At 40.7% G+C, this 19910-nt stretch overlaps 1 protein-coding gene across 9 annotated transcripts in view; it reads left to right on the top strand.

Annotated features, from left to right (window-relative positions):
• The window catches only part of FAR2 (fatty acyl-CoA reductase 2), a 142107-nt gene that overhangs the window by 101047 nt on the left and 21150 nt on the right, over positions 1–19910 (top strand). For all 9 annotated transcript variants that reach the window (XM_065672240.1, XM_065672213.1, XM_065672277.1 and 6 more), the window contains 4 exons: positions 4746–4921; positions 7608–7787; positions 14354–14531; positions 15907–15951. In XM_065672240.1, coding sequence (XP_065528312.1) covers positions 4746–4921; positions 7608–7787; positions 14354–14531; positions 15907–15951 — 579 coding nt within the window. The remainder of the gene's footprint in view (positions 1–4745; positions 4922–7607; positions 7788–14353; positions 14532–15906; positions 15952–19910) is intronic.

Here is a 19910-nt window from a genome sequence, read left to right as displayed (position 1 = left end):
CAGGACTGTACGGAAGGATTTTATCAGTAGAAACACAACTCGGCTACACTCTTTCAGCAGAATAAAACTGCAGAGATCAGGTAGTTTTTAAGAGTTATTTTTATGACTTAAAACTACTTCAGTAGTTTAAATCTGTGGTGGTCACTCATATCTATTTATGATACTGCCATTGAAATCACAGAGAGATGGATGGGTGCGCCAGAGTGTTACTCTGTGTATCTACCTATAGCCAGTTCCCTAGCATTTATACACCAAATGCTCTGTTCAGAAGAGGGATTTCAAACACCTTCTTTTTAAAATTGTTCCAGACACCCAATGGACATCTTGTTCTTTAAAGGATCTGTTAAGATGCTTTACCACTTGGCCTGTGTGTTGCTTAGAATAACTCATAGGTCCTTCACAGAAGCAATTCATGCTTATATTCTCCTGAATTATGCTAAGCAATCCCTTCCGTTTCTTTATCTGAAAGGGCAGAAACTTTTTGCCTTTTTTTAATTGAACTCTTCAACCTTACTCAGTAGCTTCTCATATGTGAGATTGACTGTGTGGGAATTCTCTCAGTTTTCTACATTCTAAATATTCTTATACAGTAATTACTTGAAATGTGCATACTTTAATGTAAGTTACCATCTTCTGATAATCCTCCTAGTGAAGCCTAATATCCCAGTGCCTATTAAACACACCTAGTCCCGCTGTGCACCAGAGAAGACCATTTTTTATTGGTCTTACATAAAAACAAAAAAGCTGGCAACATTTGGTTAAAACAGTATAATTTGGATAGTGGTTTTTAGGGATGTGGACTGGTAAGTCCTAAAAAGGAAGGACTACCAAGGCTTCTTTGAAAGGCAGTTATAAAACCAAACTCATGCAAGTTTCTTTTTAAAGTAAACCATGGCTTAGGTGCTCTGCTTTTCATTAGTTTGTATTTGCTTCACTGAAAACGTCTCATGAGGAAGATGGGAAGCCTTTGGCATTTTACGTTGTTCAGTGATTCCTTTATTGTTCAGCTGCGCTGTTCCATAGATATGCAATTCGCCCTTTCTTTGAGGTTTCTGTATCTTTATGGACGTGAAAAATTTCTGATTGAAAGATTGATGGGCAGAAATCTCTCTGAACTACTACATGCTTTAATGCAAGAGCAGAGAACACAGTGTTAGAGATGTCCTCGGGAAGGGAGGTCAAAGCTTAAGTGGGCAAGAATAGGGAAAGAGATGCTATCAAACATGCTTAGATATAATGTTGGAGTAATTGTAGATGTCCTTCTTTCACAGTAAGTGCTTAACAATGTGCATTGAAATCACAGAGATTAGATTACTATAAACGGGAATTGCCTGCTTGTAAAATAAGAAAAAATCAGCAAATTTTAAGAGTGAAATTCTCACCTGTTGAGGGGCAGCACAGGCTATGCAAAACATGCATCCCGTTTGAGGTTTAACGTGAGAATATCAGCTATTAGGTTTATTTATTGTGTTTTGGTCAAGGCAGCAGTGTCGCCTCTGGAATGCATTAAGATGCTCAAAGACACTGAAATCAGGATATTTTATTATTGATTTCCCCCAATTTAATACTGGATGACTTGAAATCAAACATCTCTCTTAACTATAATTCTGTGGCAATTCATGTATCACTTCTGGAGTATTGCTGACTTGGCCAGTGTTTTTATGCAGTTCCAACAGTACAGCACGCCAGCCCACTTCTGTCCATTGAATATATTTTGCATTGGCAGACAGCTTCTAAAAAGAAGAGAGAGAACAATCCTTAGGCTTCCTGCAGTTACTGGAGATTATTATATATATGCTCTGGGTGAGCTAATCAGAATTCAAAGCAGAATCAAAATTACTGTGTACCTGCAGACTAAGCATCATCTTCATGTTAAACTCTCCTTGAACTATAGGGAACAGTATGGAATAAGCTGCATTTGTTTTGTCTTTAAATCTTCTTGCACATGCTGCAAAGCGCCGACAAATCTGAAATCTTCAAATTCCATAAAAGAGGGTGCAAACTTTGATTAAACAGCTGCTCCTGTTATCTGATTTAATGGTGACAATGAACTGAATGTTCTTGTGATCCAGAAGGTTTCCAAAGCAGTATGCTGGTTTATGAGCTAGCATTTAGAAATTGCCTTCATCCTTCAGAGAAGTGCAGTGAATCATCAGAGGGGGTGAAAAACTACAGCTGTTAAGTGGCATGTGGCAGTAGGAAATACCTAGCAGTAGGCGCAGAAACTGAAGGAGGTATTATCTGCAACGAGAATGTCGGGAGAAGATGGCATGTAGGCAGAATGTAACTGCCCAAATTTGATCAAGGCTGGCACAGCAGAAATACTACACTTCTTTTTATATGCCATGTCTGCAATGGAGAAAGGGCTGATTCATTCTTCCTCTGTCTTTGCATTATTTATGCCAAAGTAAACCCAGTATAAAATAACTCTCATTGGGTGGAGTTTTACATTCTCTTTGCAATCTAACGAATGCAGAATTGTTCCTAAAACTCTGACAAAGTAGCTTTGGTCTTACATGGGTTGTCTGAGAAACCTTTTGATTTTGTCTCACTGGGGCTTGCTCATGTGTGACCTCTCATGAGATGATGCGTATTTGGACAGCAAATATAGCACCCTCTTGTTAGAAGACAAGTTTTTTACAGATGTTAATGCTGCTAGTACCTTGTTCTGAACAGAAATTGTTGGGAACTGAGTTCCTACAGTCCAGCTGGCTCTCACCAACATCTTTGTCCATGATTAGCTTTCTCTGTCTAGAAGTCTATTCTCTGGCCTAGACATTACAGGAATACACATGTAGTTGGGTGCAACTGAGAGAAATGAATATTACCCTGTCCTGACTTCTGTTAACTTGCTGAAGTTTCAGGTTTATGAAGGATGTGCAGCTGTGTGTTAAGGAAAAATACATGAAGTCAAGTACAGAGTGTGCTGCATAGTGCAGAAGGCTAATGATTTCCTTTTCACTTCTTTATCCCTAAGAACGTTGAGGTTTCTCTAAATTTGGTTGTCAGATAAGAGGAAGAGGCAGTCCCTTAGTCATACAAGAAAATATTGCTGTTAGTATCAGTTTAATCATTCATATGTCTTTTGCTTCTAGTATGTTTAATTCATGTCACACCCTTTCCGCTCTTACATAAACACTGGGCAAATCAAAGACAGAACAATCTCTAGAAAAACAAGAGGCCATGATAGTAAAGAGATTTACAAACTCATTGTTACTGGTTAGTAAGTTACAGAGTAGAGGAATCACCCAGAAAACAGAGCTACCAAGAAGCCAGCTGGCACGTCCTCCTACCCCAAGGCAGGCTTTCCTGGCAATGCTTATCTAGACAGTTCTTAAATGCATGCAAAGCTAGTGGCGCACAGCATCCACCAGCAACCTCTCCCAGTACCTACTTGTTCCTGTTAGTAGGCTAGTTACCTTTTAAGTGTGGTTATCCTTTGAAATCTAGATTATACCTCTTCAGATTCCACAGCCTCTCTATTCTATTCATCCTTTCTACCCATCTTGTCACTCTGCCCCCAAATAGAGGAGCTTTAATGCAGTAATGCTGTCCAATACAAACCCCTTAGAACAGATGCTTCTAAAACTTAAGATGGTTTTTTCAGAGACTACTCCAGCATGCTCATGTAGTGTTTTGAAATTCAGGCTTCATCTTTGTGAGACTGACCAACTAAAAGGTCTCCATATGGAACCTGCAGTAGGCATCTGCTTTCACAGTACAAGCAGAACTGCACCCAGACCTGCTATACTGTTATCAGTGACTGAGCTACTCAGAGTAAAAATAGGAACTGAGGAAACTGCTGTTTTCATATAGGTACTGACAGGTGATGACAGTATTGATTTCCTTTTTCTTTCAGAAGGTTTGTGCACAGTTGTCTCACTGTTCAGCGTACCTGCCATCTCAGATCTTAGGCAAAGCAAGGTGCCAAAAGCTGGGTTGGGCAAGTCACCAGACAGAACAATATATGGAAATGTATGGGTCTTTTTAGTGGACAGATGCAGTCTTGTCATTCTGTAGAAGGCTGAGCAGAAAATGTGCATTGGGAAGAGCTATGGATCATACTCATAGGAAAAAAGGGCTGGAAGACAGCCTGAGAGGCCAACTAGCTGCACTTCCCAGTTCTGCAAAATTGCTGATGGCAGCCAACAGCTTTAGCAGTATGGGTTATTGAGATTCCCCATCTTTCCATCCCAAGGGCAGTTTGACTCATCTGACATGAGCAAAGAGTGACAGTAGGCAAAGAGTAGCAAAGGAAGAGGAGAAGCCAGAATGTGCCCTGTTCCTCTCTGCTCAAGTCCTTTGTAAAACCACCAAGAAAACTGCTTGAGTCTAGTGATTCACAGGTTTTCCCACTGCATACTCTGCACTCCTCCTCTTTAGCTCCTGTTACGGTCCTACAGGCAGCCTTTGAGGTCAAAGAGCAAGTGGTTGCAGGAGATGTGGGAATACAGGATTTTCAGTGGCTGTCCCAGGAAATGAGTGGTGCAGAGAAGAGTAATTCGTCTCTTTAGGGCAATGCATTACCTCCTGCATTTTTGTTCTGTTTCTCCTGCAAGGTTTTCCCATGAAAGGGAGCAAATGGATTAACTGGTTTATCATCTCACCTGTGTCCTCCCTCTGAAAGAACCAGGAATTCTCTTTTGTGACAGTTTCATTTGACTGACATGATCAGACTGTCTGCTAATCAGAGTGATCTCAGTAGCCTAATTCTGTACCTGGTCTCTCTCTGTTTGTGCTTCAAGGTCTTTGACAGGGTCCGAGAAGATTGCCCTAATTTCCACGAGAAGATTAAGCCTATTAATGCTGAACTCACTCAGCCCAAGCTGGCCATCAGTGCTGAAGATGAAGAGGAGCTTCTGACCCGGATCAATATTGTCTTCCACTGTGCAGCAACAGTTCGCTTTGATGAACCCCTGAAGTATGTCCTCCTTTCTTCTTTCTGTATTCACTGAGCGCAATTCAGAGTGTGTGATAGCTGACAATACAACATTCAGTGCATCTCTTGTATAGCTGTGGTAATAGCTCTCCACTTATGTTTCCATGCTACATGTGGTTCTGCACTGAATGTGCAGTGTAAATGCTCTGAAAATGTCATGTGCATATGCACGTCAAAAGTGAAGTGTCTTGGCAGATTTCCATGGGAACAGAAGGAAGTACTGCAAGCTTGGGTTGTAACATAGTAAGGGAGTTAAGTCTGACCTAAAATTGAGATAGGGAAAAGTGTGGTTTAGGTCAAGAGGGAGATATTTTGGCAGAACAAGCTGGAGACAGCTTGAAGTGAAACTATGTTGTGTCTGTCTCTAAAGCTGGTGTTAATGGCCTTTCTTTGTCACTGAGAAACTGAGAGGGAAATAAGATGTTGTTTAAGAAAATAGCCTATCCCAAGTTTTAAAATACCCAGCGCTCAGAGTAATCAACTGTTTACAATAAATGCTCAGTTTCTGAAGGAGCTCCCTTGGGAATGCCTCTCCAGGCAGGCTTTCCATTAAGAAAGAAGAGCAGAAATAAGCCACTAAACCAAGATGAGATGTGTGAGTGCCTCTATGCAAATCATAAAGGTTAACAAACCAAGGGGGATGCTCTGGATTGTCAGATCTTCACAGTATTTTGGAAAACACTGTGAGGGTAGAAAACACAGTTACTAATACCAGTGTTCATTTGCTCATATGTAGGCTAAACAGATATCCACTGTGTCCACCATAAATAATTGCTTTTTGCAACAAGTCGAGAACCCACCAGAAAGGAAGCAGCTCTTGATATAATCTTGAGCCATGTGTAGAACCTGGATGAAGATATAAGTAGCAAAGCACTGCGCTGCATTGATACCTGTAAATGATTTTAAATCAGTAAATGAATGGAAATGCTAAGAAAAATATATCTCAGTGGCATCAAAGGGAAACTATGTTTTTAATAAGGAGGATAGCTAGAAAGCAATTAAAAGAAAAAGTTTAAATGGTCATCTGCTTGCAGGCTGTGTAGAAACTATTTAAAGGCTGATTGCTTGTGATCTGTCAAAATCCCTCTAACACAGAAAGGAAAGGAAAATCGATTTGGTTAAATGGCAAAATAGGAGAAGTTGTTAAAATCAAATTATTCCTATCTGAGTAATAAAATCTATCACATGGGTAAAAGCTCTAACAAGTTAGATGTGAAAGCACAATATTGCTGCTGAAATAAGAGTTCTGAGCAGCAACTTGCTAACAACACAAAAAAATAAAAATATTTTTTAAACAGGGCAGAAGTCCAAAGCCTACCACAGAATATGTGGAGCCGATAGAAAAGGGAGGTGCAAAAGCAGTGCTATCAAGATACTAGAAAGGCAGCAGCAGAGAAGCTGATGAATTACTGGCATCAACATTCAGTACATTTAGGGAGTTCTCCAGATGGAACTCTTGAGGGTAGAAATCTGAGAAACTGTTATATTGAAATATCAGTAGATGCAGTTTTAATATAAATGGGGGGGGAAAAGAGAGTAACAAATCACCAGGGTTAGATGAAATTCCCTTGGAAGGCTAAAGGAACTCTGAACATATCAGCAGAAATCTGTGCTGGGCCTGTATTCTGAGCTCAATCCTGTTCTTCCCCTCTCAGAAGGGATATAGTTGAATAGAAATGTACACGGAAGAGTAGCTTTCATATGAGGTGTAGCTAAAGTAGAAGGATTCATCCTGCTAGAAGAGCAGGAGGAAAAATAAATCTATAGAAAACTCTATTAGTAGCTTCATACTAAAAAAAAATAAGTATCTCTGAATTTAGATATTGTGATGCAAACATTAATCATACTCTTAGCAGCTGTTTTCATTCATCAGGACTATTTACAATTTCCCTTCAATGTTGGTATAATTAATTTCTTTAGTATATGCTGTACTTGATAGCATTATTTATAATCTTGTATGCATTGTTGAACGCTTATGCTCCTGTGCTGAACAGATTGCATATTCCTTAGCCTTTTCCCTTCTGTGCAGGAAAGTCTCTTCCTTACAGTACAAAGTGTGCAACAGAGTTGAACATCTGTTCACTGAGATCCATTGCAGATAGGTCCAGGACAACTGCTAGTTAAGCTCTGTGCTTCAAGGTCAGCCTTGCTAACCAGGACTCTTTTTCTGTTATGTTTATTAGCTGTCTCCTCCATTCCTTAGAAATTTAAGCTGTTATCTCTAATTGAGTATCCTCCAGTATGAACCTGTTTTCCTGGACCGAAGGACCTTTTGCTGCTTGCTGAAACCATATGTTTATCTGGTTTAGCAGTCGTCCCTTAAAGAGAAAGTTGACAGGGCACCATAGGAACCATAACACCTCTGTGGTCATCTGTTTTGGAAATATTTGTTCCAGAAGGAGTGGTAAATACATCAGATTTAACAGTGTCACAGGAATGTTACCTCAGATCATTCAAATTGAGTAAAAATATTTTGAGAGACTTTCTGTGGCCAGCACAGTAAATCTAACTGGAAGCTGGTTTATCCCTTGCATTGCATTGAAGCTTTCTGCTCTCCTGTGACCCCTTCTCTTCTCTTGCTTCCATTATTTGAGATTTGGATAATGCTCAGCTTCCATATATTCTTCCCAGTGTAACACATTTTGTTTCCTTCCCTCACTCTCTTTAGACATGCTCTGCAACTGAATGCATTGGGCACGCAGCGGCTTCTAGAGCTGGCCCGGCAGATGCAGAACCTCGAGGCCTTCATCCATATCTCCACCGCCTATGCAAACTGCGTCCGGAAATGCATAGATGAAATCATCTACCCGCCCCCAGCTGAACCCAAGAAGCTCTTCGATTTAATAGAGTAAGTAGGATTCACCTACTGCATCACCTCTTCTGACATTGGTTTTGCTCTATTCTGCAGAAGATCTCTGAATTGTTCACATTGTCCACACCGTTGGGCTGGAGCATGAGCTGAGGGAACTGGGGTTGTTTAGTCTGGAGAAGGGAAGGCGCAGGGGGGACCTTATCTCTCTCCAAAGCAGCCTGAAAGGAGGATGGAGTGAGGTTGGGTGAAGGGGGCCTATAGGGATGCTGGGGAGGGACTCTTCGTCAGGGACTGTAGTGACGGGACAAGTGGTAACAGGTTAAAACTTAAACAGTGGAAGTTTAGATTGGATATAAGGAGGAAATTCTTTCCTGTTAGGGTGGTGAGGCACTGGAATGGGTTGCCCAGGGAGGTTGTGAGTGCTCCATCCCTGGCGGTGTTCAAGGCCAGGTTGGATGAAGCCTTGTGTGGGATGGTTTAGTGTGAGGTGTCCCTGCCCGTGGCAGGGGGGTTGGAACTAGATGATCTTGAGGTCCTTTCCAACCCTAAGTATTCTATGATTCTATGATTCTATGTTAGTCTCTTCTCCCAGGTAACAAGCGACAGGACAAGAGGTAACAGCCTCAGGCTGTGGAAGGGGATGTTTAGATTGAACATTAGGAACAATTTCTTCACCAAAAGGGCATTGGAACAGGCTGCCCAGGGCAGTGGTGGAATCACCATCCCTAGAAGTGTTGACAAACTGTGTACACGAGGCCCTCAGTGACATGGTTTAGTGGTGGCCTTGGCAGTCATGGTTGGACTTGTTGATCTTAAAGTTCTTTTCCAACATAGTCGATTCTACGGTTCTATGAGGGTGAGGCCAAAGAAAGAGAGAGCTGTTGTCCTATGTGCTTTTGGGTGGTACTGTCCACAGAATGTCATCCAGTAATTCTGGCCTTTCTGTGTTTTATCTTGAAACCAGCTTTACTGAGTTGTTCTGTTTTTTGAGAACAGAAGAAATACAGACTCTGGTTTGGAGCTTTTGTATCTGGAGAGCTGCTGAAATCATGCTTTATAAACATCTGGTTGAGCTTAAGAATACTTCTCACAATACAAAATGTTAGGAAATAGCATAAACCGCACTTATTAACCCTGCAATTCCAGCTACCTCTGAATGTTTTCACACAGTTCTAAAAAGAGCGTGTGATCTCATGGGAGTCCAGCATTGAGTGTATTAACACACAAGTGTAGTTGCTAACAAGGAATGTAGTTGTGTGGCTGCTTTCTGTAAGGCTACCTTTCCTCTGTTGCTACCTTAGTAAGAACTGATATTTCTCATATACCATATATTTATTTCTTTATCTCCTCAGCTTCCCAATGTGTTTCCATCTATTTCAACAATCCTGTGGTATTAAACTGGAGTTATATAGGAATAAGGCAGAAAAGGGCTGTTTCTTAGAGAGTTCAGTGTGAGAATCCAGGACTTTGAGGGAACAACAAAAAAGCTTGTTTAACTGAATTTACTGAAATGAAGAATAATACAAAGGACAACAAAATCTACTGATAAAGGCCCCAGGAAACCTTCCCCTTAGAGAATTTTCCCACAGCTGTAGTTTTGTTTTCATTTATTTTCTAGTGATATGCTGCTTATGTGATATAAGCAGCTGACCCATGAACTATAACCCAAAGAGCTGGTATAAAGTCTTTCTTCTCCTTCATTTACAGTAATAGGAGATGAGATTAATTCATGTCCAATAGGAGAAGCACTGGGATTTTATTTCAAGGAAATGTTTGTCTAAAGAAATAATTTCACTAAGTGCTACTCCAGAAAATTTAGTAGAAATCAGTGTTCTCTATTTCAGCTTCTCCAGTAGCGTCTATTCTTTGGTATGTTTACTTCCAGCTAGTAGTCATCTATCATTTATTCTGCAAGTGGAGCATAGTAAAAACATAAGAAATGCCCTAGTGCATGAGAGCAATGGACTGCCTGGCCCAGTATCTTGCTCTGAACAGTGGCACTGGGAGATGCTCGTTAGGGTGACTACACCAACCTGGGTACTTCTGCAGCCCATTGTAGCCTCCCAGAAACCAGAACTGTTGTATGAATGAGGGGTGTTACGTCCTATTCTTTTCTGAGCTGTTTTTGAATCTATTAATTTGTTTAATCCCTTTTTGAACTTTCTGGTACTCTGCCTCTGCAACTCCCTGTGGCAGCAGGTTCCAGTTTATCAACCAACTGCTGTGTACAGACAAGCTTTCTTTACCTGTTTCAAACTGTCATGCTGGTAGTTTCGTTGCATGTCCCATAGTCATAGCATTGCAGTATCTACAGCATTTGCCCTGTTTACTGCCTCTGCAGTTCTGTAAATCTGTATTTCATTCAATCTGGACCTTCTTTTCTGCAGACTGCAGAGTTTCAGCCTTTTTACTGCCTCCTCATATGCCAACAGATCTATCTTCTTGGTGATTTTAGTTGCCCTTCCTCTCTGCCTCTTTTGTAATTCCACTCATTCTCTGAGGTGCAGAGGCCAGACAGAACTGCATTAAGTACTCAAGGTGTGGTAACTCGAAGTTTTATTTAAACTGTTTCAGAATGACACCATTGGTCTTGTTCTCGGTACATGATGATGTCCAACATGACACTGACTTTTTTTGTCTGTTGCTACTCATTGACTTTTGAGATTTCACAGAGCTGTCAGCTGGCTCTTAGAGGTTGCAGAACTCAGAACTGGCAGCTGCAGCTTAGTAAGACCAATTTAGAGTACTTTTCCCTAAATGCATTACCTTATTTTTATTTATAGTGAAGCTAATCTGCCACCTTTTTGACCACTGATTCAGTTTTACAATATCCTTTGGAGTTCATCACTATCAACAATACATTTCACTGCTCCCAAAAACTTGCTATTACTTTCAACTTTGGACATAAGACTCCATCAGCAGTCTGAATGCTAATCACCAATGTGCTGAAGTCCCTGGCTGCCCCAGAGGTTACCCCTGGCTACCCCAGCTACTTCGGCTGCTTCATATAAGACACTAAGAATTTCTTTATTGTAGTTTGCATGTGCAGCAGAGAGGATGGTGTTTGAAAGAAAGGCTGAGTGACAGAGAATGGGCTGTCAGAGTGTGCTTTGATGTGTTTATCTTGGTACTGAGGGCCTTTTTCTTAGCCACATAATTAGAAGTTAGGGTTCTTGCTCTTTTACTATATTTTAATTTGTTTTTTACTGCTTTTCCTGTTTTTCATACTCCAGAATTCACCACCTTCTGGTACTTTCAGTGAGAGAGAAATCACAGCATGCCCTCAGCTAGGATGACATCTGTTTCTTTACAGTGTTGTCACAGCAACAACAACACAGCAGTGAAACCACTGCTTTCAAAGGCATTGAAATCAGGTGGGCCTTGTTGAAAATTGACCCTTGTCTCCAGGGTCATTGGTTTGGAAGAAGTTCTGCAAATCAAAGGCAACATATAAAGAGATGCATGGGGCTGCAGAGTGTGTGAAGGAGCAGGATGGGGAAGGTTTTTGGGGTGTTTAGCACCCATTGTTGATGGGGCTTGGAGCAGCTTGGTCTTGTAGAAGGTGTCCTCCCATGGCAGGGGATTGGAACTGGATGGTCTTTAATGTCTCTTCCAACCCAAACCAGTCTGATTATATGTTGAGATGACAGAACATAGGCAGAATGGGATAGAGAAAACTGAGAGACTGTGAAGGGCAGAGGATTACATGGAGAGAGAGAGAAGACAAAAGCAGGGTTGGAAGGAGATTGGAGTGATGCACCTTTGTAAGTGGATGTGGAAGTGGAGTGATTCTCCATGTAAGTAGAAGAAGTAATATGTGGGTAGCTGAGTACAGAAGGTTTAAGAGAAAAATGAACAGGTATCAGAATGTTACCTTCAAAAAGGGGGGGAGGGGGTGTGGAAATAAAGCAGACAAGAAAATATAAACTCCCTTCAAAAAGGGGGAAGAAATGCATGTCATGCTTTGCATCAGCCAGCTGTGAAAGATTATTTTCACAAACAACTCTTGTCTTAAAGTGCTCTTCTGCAAGTGCATTAGGGGGTATGATCACACAAATGGGTGCAATAACAGACTCATTTAATCATGCTTTTGGCCATGCACTTGATATATGTTTATGATTCTTTATTCAGTTTACACAGTCCCAAATAGGACTCCCAGCTGTTTCTTTTTTCTGTTCTTATCCTCCTATTATATCCCTGCTTTCCTGTATTTTGATATTTAACCTGCAGCTAAAGCCTTAGGCTTAATCTGTGTAAACCAAAAGTCACACTTCTAAGTGCTTCTAGGCCAATAGAGGAAACATATAATCTGCCACATCAAGCAAGATTTGCCTTAATCTAAAGCTGAGGGAAATCAGCTTTGAAGGGTGTGCTGAGGTAAGGAACAAAGCACACAGTGAAGAAGAACTGGGTTTGTTATTGCGGAAAACGTAGCTCCGTCGTTACTTACAAGAAAGAGAGCATCTGACTAATGCAAAGCGGTTAACACAGACAGTTATATTTTCCTATGGCAGAGTAATTTGGCACATATACACAGTGAAAGAAAAGGTTACTAATGGTTTCATTTGCATCTCTTGTTTCTACGGGGCAATTGCAGCAGTGAGCAAAAACCGTAGCTTTGTGATTTAGCATTTCAAAATCTTCAAAGTAGGTCACAGGGAAAGAGGACCATTTCACCTCGCTGAACTGTCAGCTCAGCGCTCCTGTGATGGTAGTGCTGGTAGATGAAAGCACCTGGGAGGATGGTACCCTGAGATGGGGAGGAGCGTGGTCCCCTTGATGGCCGCTGAAAGTAATGCAGAGGCCTGTATGGAAGGATGAGGGCTAGGGGAAGTTGCTTTTCCTTGTACTTCTGCACCTGCCTTTGCTTCATAAGAATGCTAACATGTGAGCTGTATGTATTAGTTAAGTAAAAATATACAAATGGAAGGGAAGAGAAGGGGAAGAAGACTTGTATGCAGCTTAGTCTGAGTTCCCAAATGAACCTAGTCTTCAGGCTCTGCAGAAATAGACATCTCCTTTTGGTAGCCCGGTAATTAATTACTCAACAGATTCAAACAATTGCAATTTAGCTGAGCCCCTGAGGAGGCTGGGTTCAATGGCTGCCTAAGTAGGCTTTGTAAATTAAGTCAATATTGTGTGCTGCTTATAGCCTCAGTGTAGTTCAACTTCATATTTTATGCTTAAACATTTTTTCTGCCATGCGTGTTTCTGAAGCGTGGGACTAGGGTTGCAAGGAAGGTATTTGTGCCTCCACAAGGCCTTTTTTTTTAAACTAAAAAAAAAAAAATAAAAATCTATATTCTAAAACCTGTCAGAGTTTTTTGAATGTGCTCCAAACATGAAAGATCACTGAGTTCAACCCTCCCGTGTGAACTGTTCTGCAGTTTCAGTGAATCGGTGTTTTCTCGTCTGTCACTTTTCCTGTAGTATTTCCGTCTGTGTTTGATGACAGCCATCCAAAAAACAGTGTGCCACCTGAGCCATCAGGTGTTTGCACATTTAAGGTGATATGATCAAGTAATTCTTCAGGTGTGCCAGTTTCAACCTCATTCCTCTCCCCTTGACCTCCACCTGCTTCTGAAATTCAGGATAAGGAGGGGTGAAGCGGGGATATGCAGGGAACAGTATCCTTGCAATGCCCCCTGGGAAGAGCACAGCAGTTCAGTCTGAACTCCATTGACTTAATTACAAATTGGATTATAGGAGTTAGTCTTTGTTTCTGTGGTGTAACACCAGACTGCTGAAAGCCTGTCGGGGATTGGCAGCGGAATGCAAGGGCTCTGGAAGTACGGCCAGTTCCTGTCCTTTAGACCCAAACGCTGGCAGGACCAGTGATGTCTTGATGGTGTGCCAGGGAAGAGCCTTAGGCCATCACTGCAGCACTGCAGTGGTGAGGGCCACTTTTTAAAAGGTATATGCATAACTACTTCTGATGGATTGGATACCTGAATACCTTAAAAAAATACTCACTGGGGTGTTTTTGTTTCAAAAAACAAAATATTTTTGTTTGGGGCTTTTTTACTTAGCCAGCACTGACAGTTTCCTAACTCCCTATGTCAACAACCCTGTGGAAAACGGGTAGGAAGGAGCATTTAACACAGTTACTAGTGCTACTGGAATACTGTCCGTCTAGCATGTTGTTCTAGCTTTTGAGACCTTCATAATGCTACTCAACTCAGGAACTCAAGGTTACCAGGAATCTCATGAAATGTACTTGGGAGTATATAGGGACTTTGTTGGCTGCGGCTGAGCGCTACTTGGTTAGAGTGCTTGACTGGAAACCTCAATCAGACCACTGCTGTATTTTTGTTACAGATCACAGTGAAGCATAAAGCACACAAGATTGCTTTACAATGTGATTGTATAGATGCCTGAAGTTGAGCTGGACAGCATAGCATGAAACTCACTAGGGTTATTTTGCACTTTGAGGACAAAGGTAACCTTTCTCCCACAGAGCTGTTCTAAATCCAAACCAGTTGCTCCTTGCTCCTTGCTTTGTCTTAAATGGCTTTGACTGGCTTATCCTTTGTTTAAGGTGAGGATTCCTGTCTTTTCTCTCTCTGTATGTCAGATAGTGATGGTCTCCTTTTTTCCTGTAGGTGGCTGGATGAGTCTATCATTGAAGACATCACACCCAAGCTGCTTGGTGACTGGCCTAACACTTACACCTACACCAAAGCCTTGTCAGAATACCTGATTCAGCAAGAGAAAGGAAACCTGAACATTGCTATCATCAGGCCATCCATTGTGGGAGCTAGCTGGCATGAGCCTTTCCCAGTAAGCATTAATATGTACCAATTCTCTGCTGAGAGCTCTTTAGGGGGCTGGAACTAGATGATCTTAAGGTCCTTTCAACCCTAACTATTCTATGATTCTGTCATACTGCTGCAGCTGCAGCACTGTCAGGAATCTCTCCCTGCTTTTATCTACTTGTCTACCTACTTGTCTGCTTGAGAAACAGGTACTCCAGTTCATAGGAGACATGTGGAAGAGGCAGAAGACCTATGCTGGAGTAGAACAGCAAGACTTCTTCAGCATCTTCAGGAAAAACTCTTGCCTCCAAGTGAAAAGAACACATTTAAACAATAATAACAATAACAAGGCTGGGATAATAATGGTGCAGAATGTTGGACTTGCAACTGACAGTCTTACAGGCACAGGACTGTGCCCAAACAGGCACACGGGGGTTTCTGTACTAGCTGGGGGAACACAAGATATGAGAGTCGGTCGTAGTCCTAATGCATTCTGCTTTGAGTCTTTCTGCGGTTTAGTCAGCCTATTAATGAGATCCTGATGTGCACGACTTCACATGGTCCTTGAAAGCATTTGATAGTCATGTGCAGTATCTCTGTCTTATGTTTGTAGTCACTAAATTTGCTGGATTCACACTTGCATGGGCCTATTGCAGTTACAAATGTCAGCCACACAGTGATTAAATACAGCAGTACTTTTGGACTGAAATAATTCACAAAGCTAAATATAATGGTAAGAATAATGTGCCCTAACATTGCAGCCAAATTGCAAAGGCAACATAAAGTCACCTTTGGCTTTCATGCAGCTTGAAGCCTGCCAAAGATGGCTCAGATACAGCCAAGGCTCTAAGCCAAGCCTCCCATCTTGGAAAGACAAAGTGAACTCTGTTAGGTGTCATAACCTGTTTCAGGTTAGACAGCTCATCACTGCTTTTAACTCTAGCTCCCACAAGTGGCAGTTGCCTTAGATATTAGCTGGAGTAACTAAATCAGTCTTGGTGACATCTGCATGTTGTATGTCAGAGGGTATATAACACACTGACCATTTTCAGCAAGAGTGACAGCACCAAGACACTGTAGTGTTTAAAGCCAGAGTTTATTCCTGTAGCCAAGTTGTAATAGGAAATAAGTGGTTTCTATAAACAAAATTAGATTTTGTTGTTGGTTGGTAAATTGCAGATAAAATGAGGTATTGTACAATGCGTCCCCTATTTAAAATCAGTTAGGTACTTTGTACTGGTTAGCTTCCTGGCAGCTGTCCCAGATAGGCTGACACCCATTGTAACTGGTGTCTTCTTGCTTCTTTGTCTACACCACAGCATTACAGCTTTTGACCATTTCAAAGCGACTGTAAGCAACATGTCACTGAAAAAAGTAATAATCGTTGTTCTTTTTTGCAGGGTTGGATTGACAACTTCAACGGCACAAGTGGAATATTTATTGCGGTATGTCTGGTTACTATTTAAGCTCCCTTCAAAGTGGAGTTTGAGTGCCTAAAATAGCAACTGTAAAGTTACTCTATAGCCCCACTTAGAAATGGTGTGTGAAAAAGGATCATAGCAGTTTTCTGAATCTTGTAGAAAGATGTCACACACTTGCCATACATTCATATGCATGTAGGACCCAAAATACTGCCTGTTTATGCTGTGCTGAAAAAAGGACATTGAAAGAGTATTCATGTTGCTGGTTCACTAACATGAACTACAGCTTCTAAAAACTCTGAAAAAAGTAAAGTTTTGGACAAATTGGGCAAATTTCCAAAGAAAGGGCAAAAGATGCATCCTTGAAAGTAGGGTAAATCACAAGTGTCGAAACTTGAGTCTTATAACAGAACTTAGTTTTCCAGGCCAGATTACCATACCATCAATACAAGGCAGCATTATTTATCTTTTCATTTATTGTCATATTCCAAATAACAAAGATTCTGGGTCTCACTTGCTATTGTGTTATACAGCATTTGCCCATGTGCAGAGTACACCCAAATAATGTGTGTAACTATCAATTCACGCACTGCCAGTCACATGGATAATTCACTATATCCTTGCTTAACACTGGTGTAAATAACTACTGTGCAAAATGGCGAGGAACAAACCCATCAGAGAAATAATGAATAACTTGGTAAAATATTGCCTGTAATATGAAAACAATCATTAATAAGTTTAGCATATGAAAACAGAAAAGTTGTGTACCTCTCCTCCTGGCTTGTATCTGTTTCTGAACTAAAAATGTTGCCTTGGGTCTATTTGTCACTACATAATGCTGTATAGCTATGGGCAGATATTTTTGTTTGTGTATGATTTGTCCAACTTGATTACTTTGTAAAAAAATTATTGTTATCAGCCTGCTGCAGTGTGTATAAAAGGATTAATAGTCTAGAATGATAGGAGGGCAGAATAAAATCCAAATATCATCTTGTTAGAAAAGCTCATTTCTACCTGAATTAGAGCATAAATAGAAACTGTTGCAGTTACTACTGGCATCCACAGGGCCGGTGAAATTAGTGGGTATATCCCAGCTAATGCTTTTATCTGAAACCCCACATTTCAGAGGCATTGAAAAGCCCCAAAAACACATCCTTTGTGTTCACAAAGTGTTATTAGCTTCCATTCATGTCACAGTTTCTTTAAAATAATTATCCATCAGCCTTTTACTCATTGCTGACTGCTCATAAAGCTGGTACTGTTGCACTGCTCTACTCACAGCATCTTGTACTGTTTTCAGTGTTTTCATTCATTATGTTCTCACCATGATAAAGTTCTGCAGTTACTTCATTTTGCAGATCCACTTCTTACATTTTTATGTGATAGATTCTAACTTTTGTAATGGTATCTGTGAGTTTTGATGTTTTTATGATTACTTTTGAGCATCAGTCTGTAACAAAAATTCAACCAGAATTGGTTTGCAAGATAGATGTCATACAAAAGAGTTCGATTGCATTGCTCTTTGTTCCCCACAGGTGAATGACCTAAGTAACAAACTACAGCAGCTAGCTGTCATAGATGTTATCACATGCCAGTATATTACAAAACACACGCCAAACTTGTATGCTTTCAGCCATATAAAAACATACCAATCAAATACTTTGTCATTCAGAAAGCATTTCCCTCCTCTTATTTTCTTCTAATCTGCCAACAAGTAAAAAACCAACTAATGGTTAAGTATTTGGAAATTTTGTCCATATGTCAGGTTTTTAATAGTGTCTGCATTAAGTACTTACACTACAGCTTGCATATATTTTATATGCTTATCTTTTGCCACACATACCAGTAACTAATATTTTCTGTTCTTCAAAGCAAAAGCTTTCTAGCCCTACTGAATGCAACAGTAGAATTAATGGTTGCTTCACTCAGGCCACGTTTCACACAGAGATGCCAGCTTGTACCTTTATCTCCAGATTAACTCTGTGGAAAGTAAAGGGGTTTAGATTCTAGTGTCAGTGTAGTAAATGACTTCCCTATTATATAAAAGCTTTGACTTGCACTGAAACAGTTTTGAAACAGAAATGGCATTTTTTGGTTCAGGATTGAAACTTCTGAGGTTCGTCACTATAGGGAATAAAGACACAATGAAATTCATGTCATCTGCACTCAGCTCTACAGTGATGAAATGTGATGACTTGATATGTAAATATATCAAGACTTAACCAGTTAAAAAACAAAGAGCAATGACAATAGGTGCAGGGTGCACGCACCAGGTTGTTGTTTGCGTCCAGCAGCTCTTTGGCCTTATGGGCAGCAGTGTTGGCTAGCATCAGTCAGGACCAGAGACTCTGTGGTGTGGAGAAGCATGTGGGGAGTGCTGACAAGGCAGTATTTGTCTTGTACCATCTCCAGTTGCTACTGAACTTAGCTGGACTGGTCCGAGTTATCTGGAAGTGAAAACTTTTTATTATTAGGGAGCCCAAGACACTTCTGCTCTTCTGGAGAAAGGAGTGTGTGGGGGGGGTGGTGTGAATAAATGCATGGTTTAAATAAATGTGCTTGGATATGGTGAATTGGTAATTCCTGTTTGGTAGCTTGAAAATTTACCCTTCAACATCTGAGTTATGATTACCTGAGTTATGATTACCATCTGAGCTTGATTACCTGCAAGTTCTGTGATTACAGCCAGCTGTCTTGGCTTCAAACTGTATTTATTACTCAGGTAGCTTTGTTTGCCTTAATTAAGGATGGAGGAAAGCAAAAGGGAAGTGTTTTGGTGGTCAGTTTGTTTGTTTAAGGTGTCTCCCCCTTACCAAAATAATTTTAACTTCTAGCCCAAGCTCATCCTGTATGGAGGACAACCCCCAGACTCAGATTTGGTTCAGATGGTCTTTGGGATCATCTAGGAAGAATCCAAACTCCAGACCTTGTGAAGACTTTTTTCCTCAGCCATCACTACAATATTTGAGTTTGATCATTTAATTCCATAAATAGATATATTTCTTTTAAATATTCGTGAAATATGGGAGTTCAAGTTGTTCTGGGTAATCTGATTATGTTTCTTTTGCCTACAGTTACTTCAGCTGCTGTCAGGAGAAGCTTTGTTGATTGAAGAACAAAATGAAATTAATTACATTTCCACTGGGCTGTAATTGAGGCGTTTTGTCTCACTGTTCCATATTACATGTAAAGACCTTCTTCCCTGCAAGGCAGTGGATCTGTAAGGCAGAACCGTGATTTAAGTTATGGACAGTGACTTGCCCTAAAGCACTTCAGCTGGGAGGCTGTCCAGAAACGTCAGGCTCAGACTGGGAAATTATCTTGGAGGCTTCAGCTGCAGTAGCTTCTACTTCACTAAAGAGAAAACAGTGAGCAGCTATAAAGAGAAAAAAAGACATACCAGATAAAGAAGCACCAAACTATTTCCAATGTATAAAGTAACAAAACACTCAAACCTGAAGTCTTTAGTAAATACACAGTATATGAAATCTCTAATTCATTCATATGTATATGGCCATCACATGCTGCTTGAATACAGGCATATCTGCAGCACATTCATCTGACTTTCTAGTTCTGAAGACCTCAAACAGGTCTTCAGTGTACCTATAAAAACGTGATAGTTGATCACACAGTGCTCTTTAGCGGCCATGTGTTCACAGCAGTGGAAAATTCATGGCTAAGCTTGATGGCTTCCTTCAGTTCTTTTTGCTTTTTTCCCCCTTGAAAAATAGTAGTTAGAACAGTAATAAGTGGTAAAAACAAAAAAGGGGATGTTCCAGGTTTTCCAGTTTAAGGTTTCAATCTCTAAGCATATGTGTGGTTCAGCTTAGGGCAGCAGAATTTAACTGCATGCCATGGGTGTGAGGAGGATGGAGTCATACAGGAAAACTTACACGTTTGCCTGTTTCTGTCTACGATCCCTCTGCCAGCTGCATCAAGGATGAGATGAGACTGCTCAGGAGTCTTAGCTCATGAAAATTCCT

This window comes from Lathamus discolor, chromosome 1 (assembly GCF_037157495.1).
Source record: "Lathamus discolor isolate bLatDis1 chromosome 1, bLatDis1.hap1, whole genome shotgun sequence".
NCBI lineage: Eukaryota > Metazoa > Chordata > Aves > Psittaciformes > Psittacidae > Lathamus > Lathamus discolor.
Note: the sequence above shows the minus strand (reverse complement) of the source record. Positions and strands in the feature narration are given on the sequence as shown.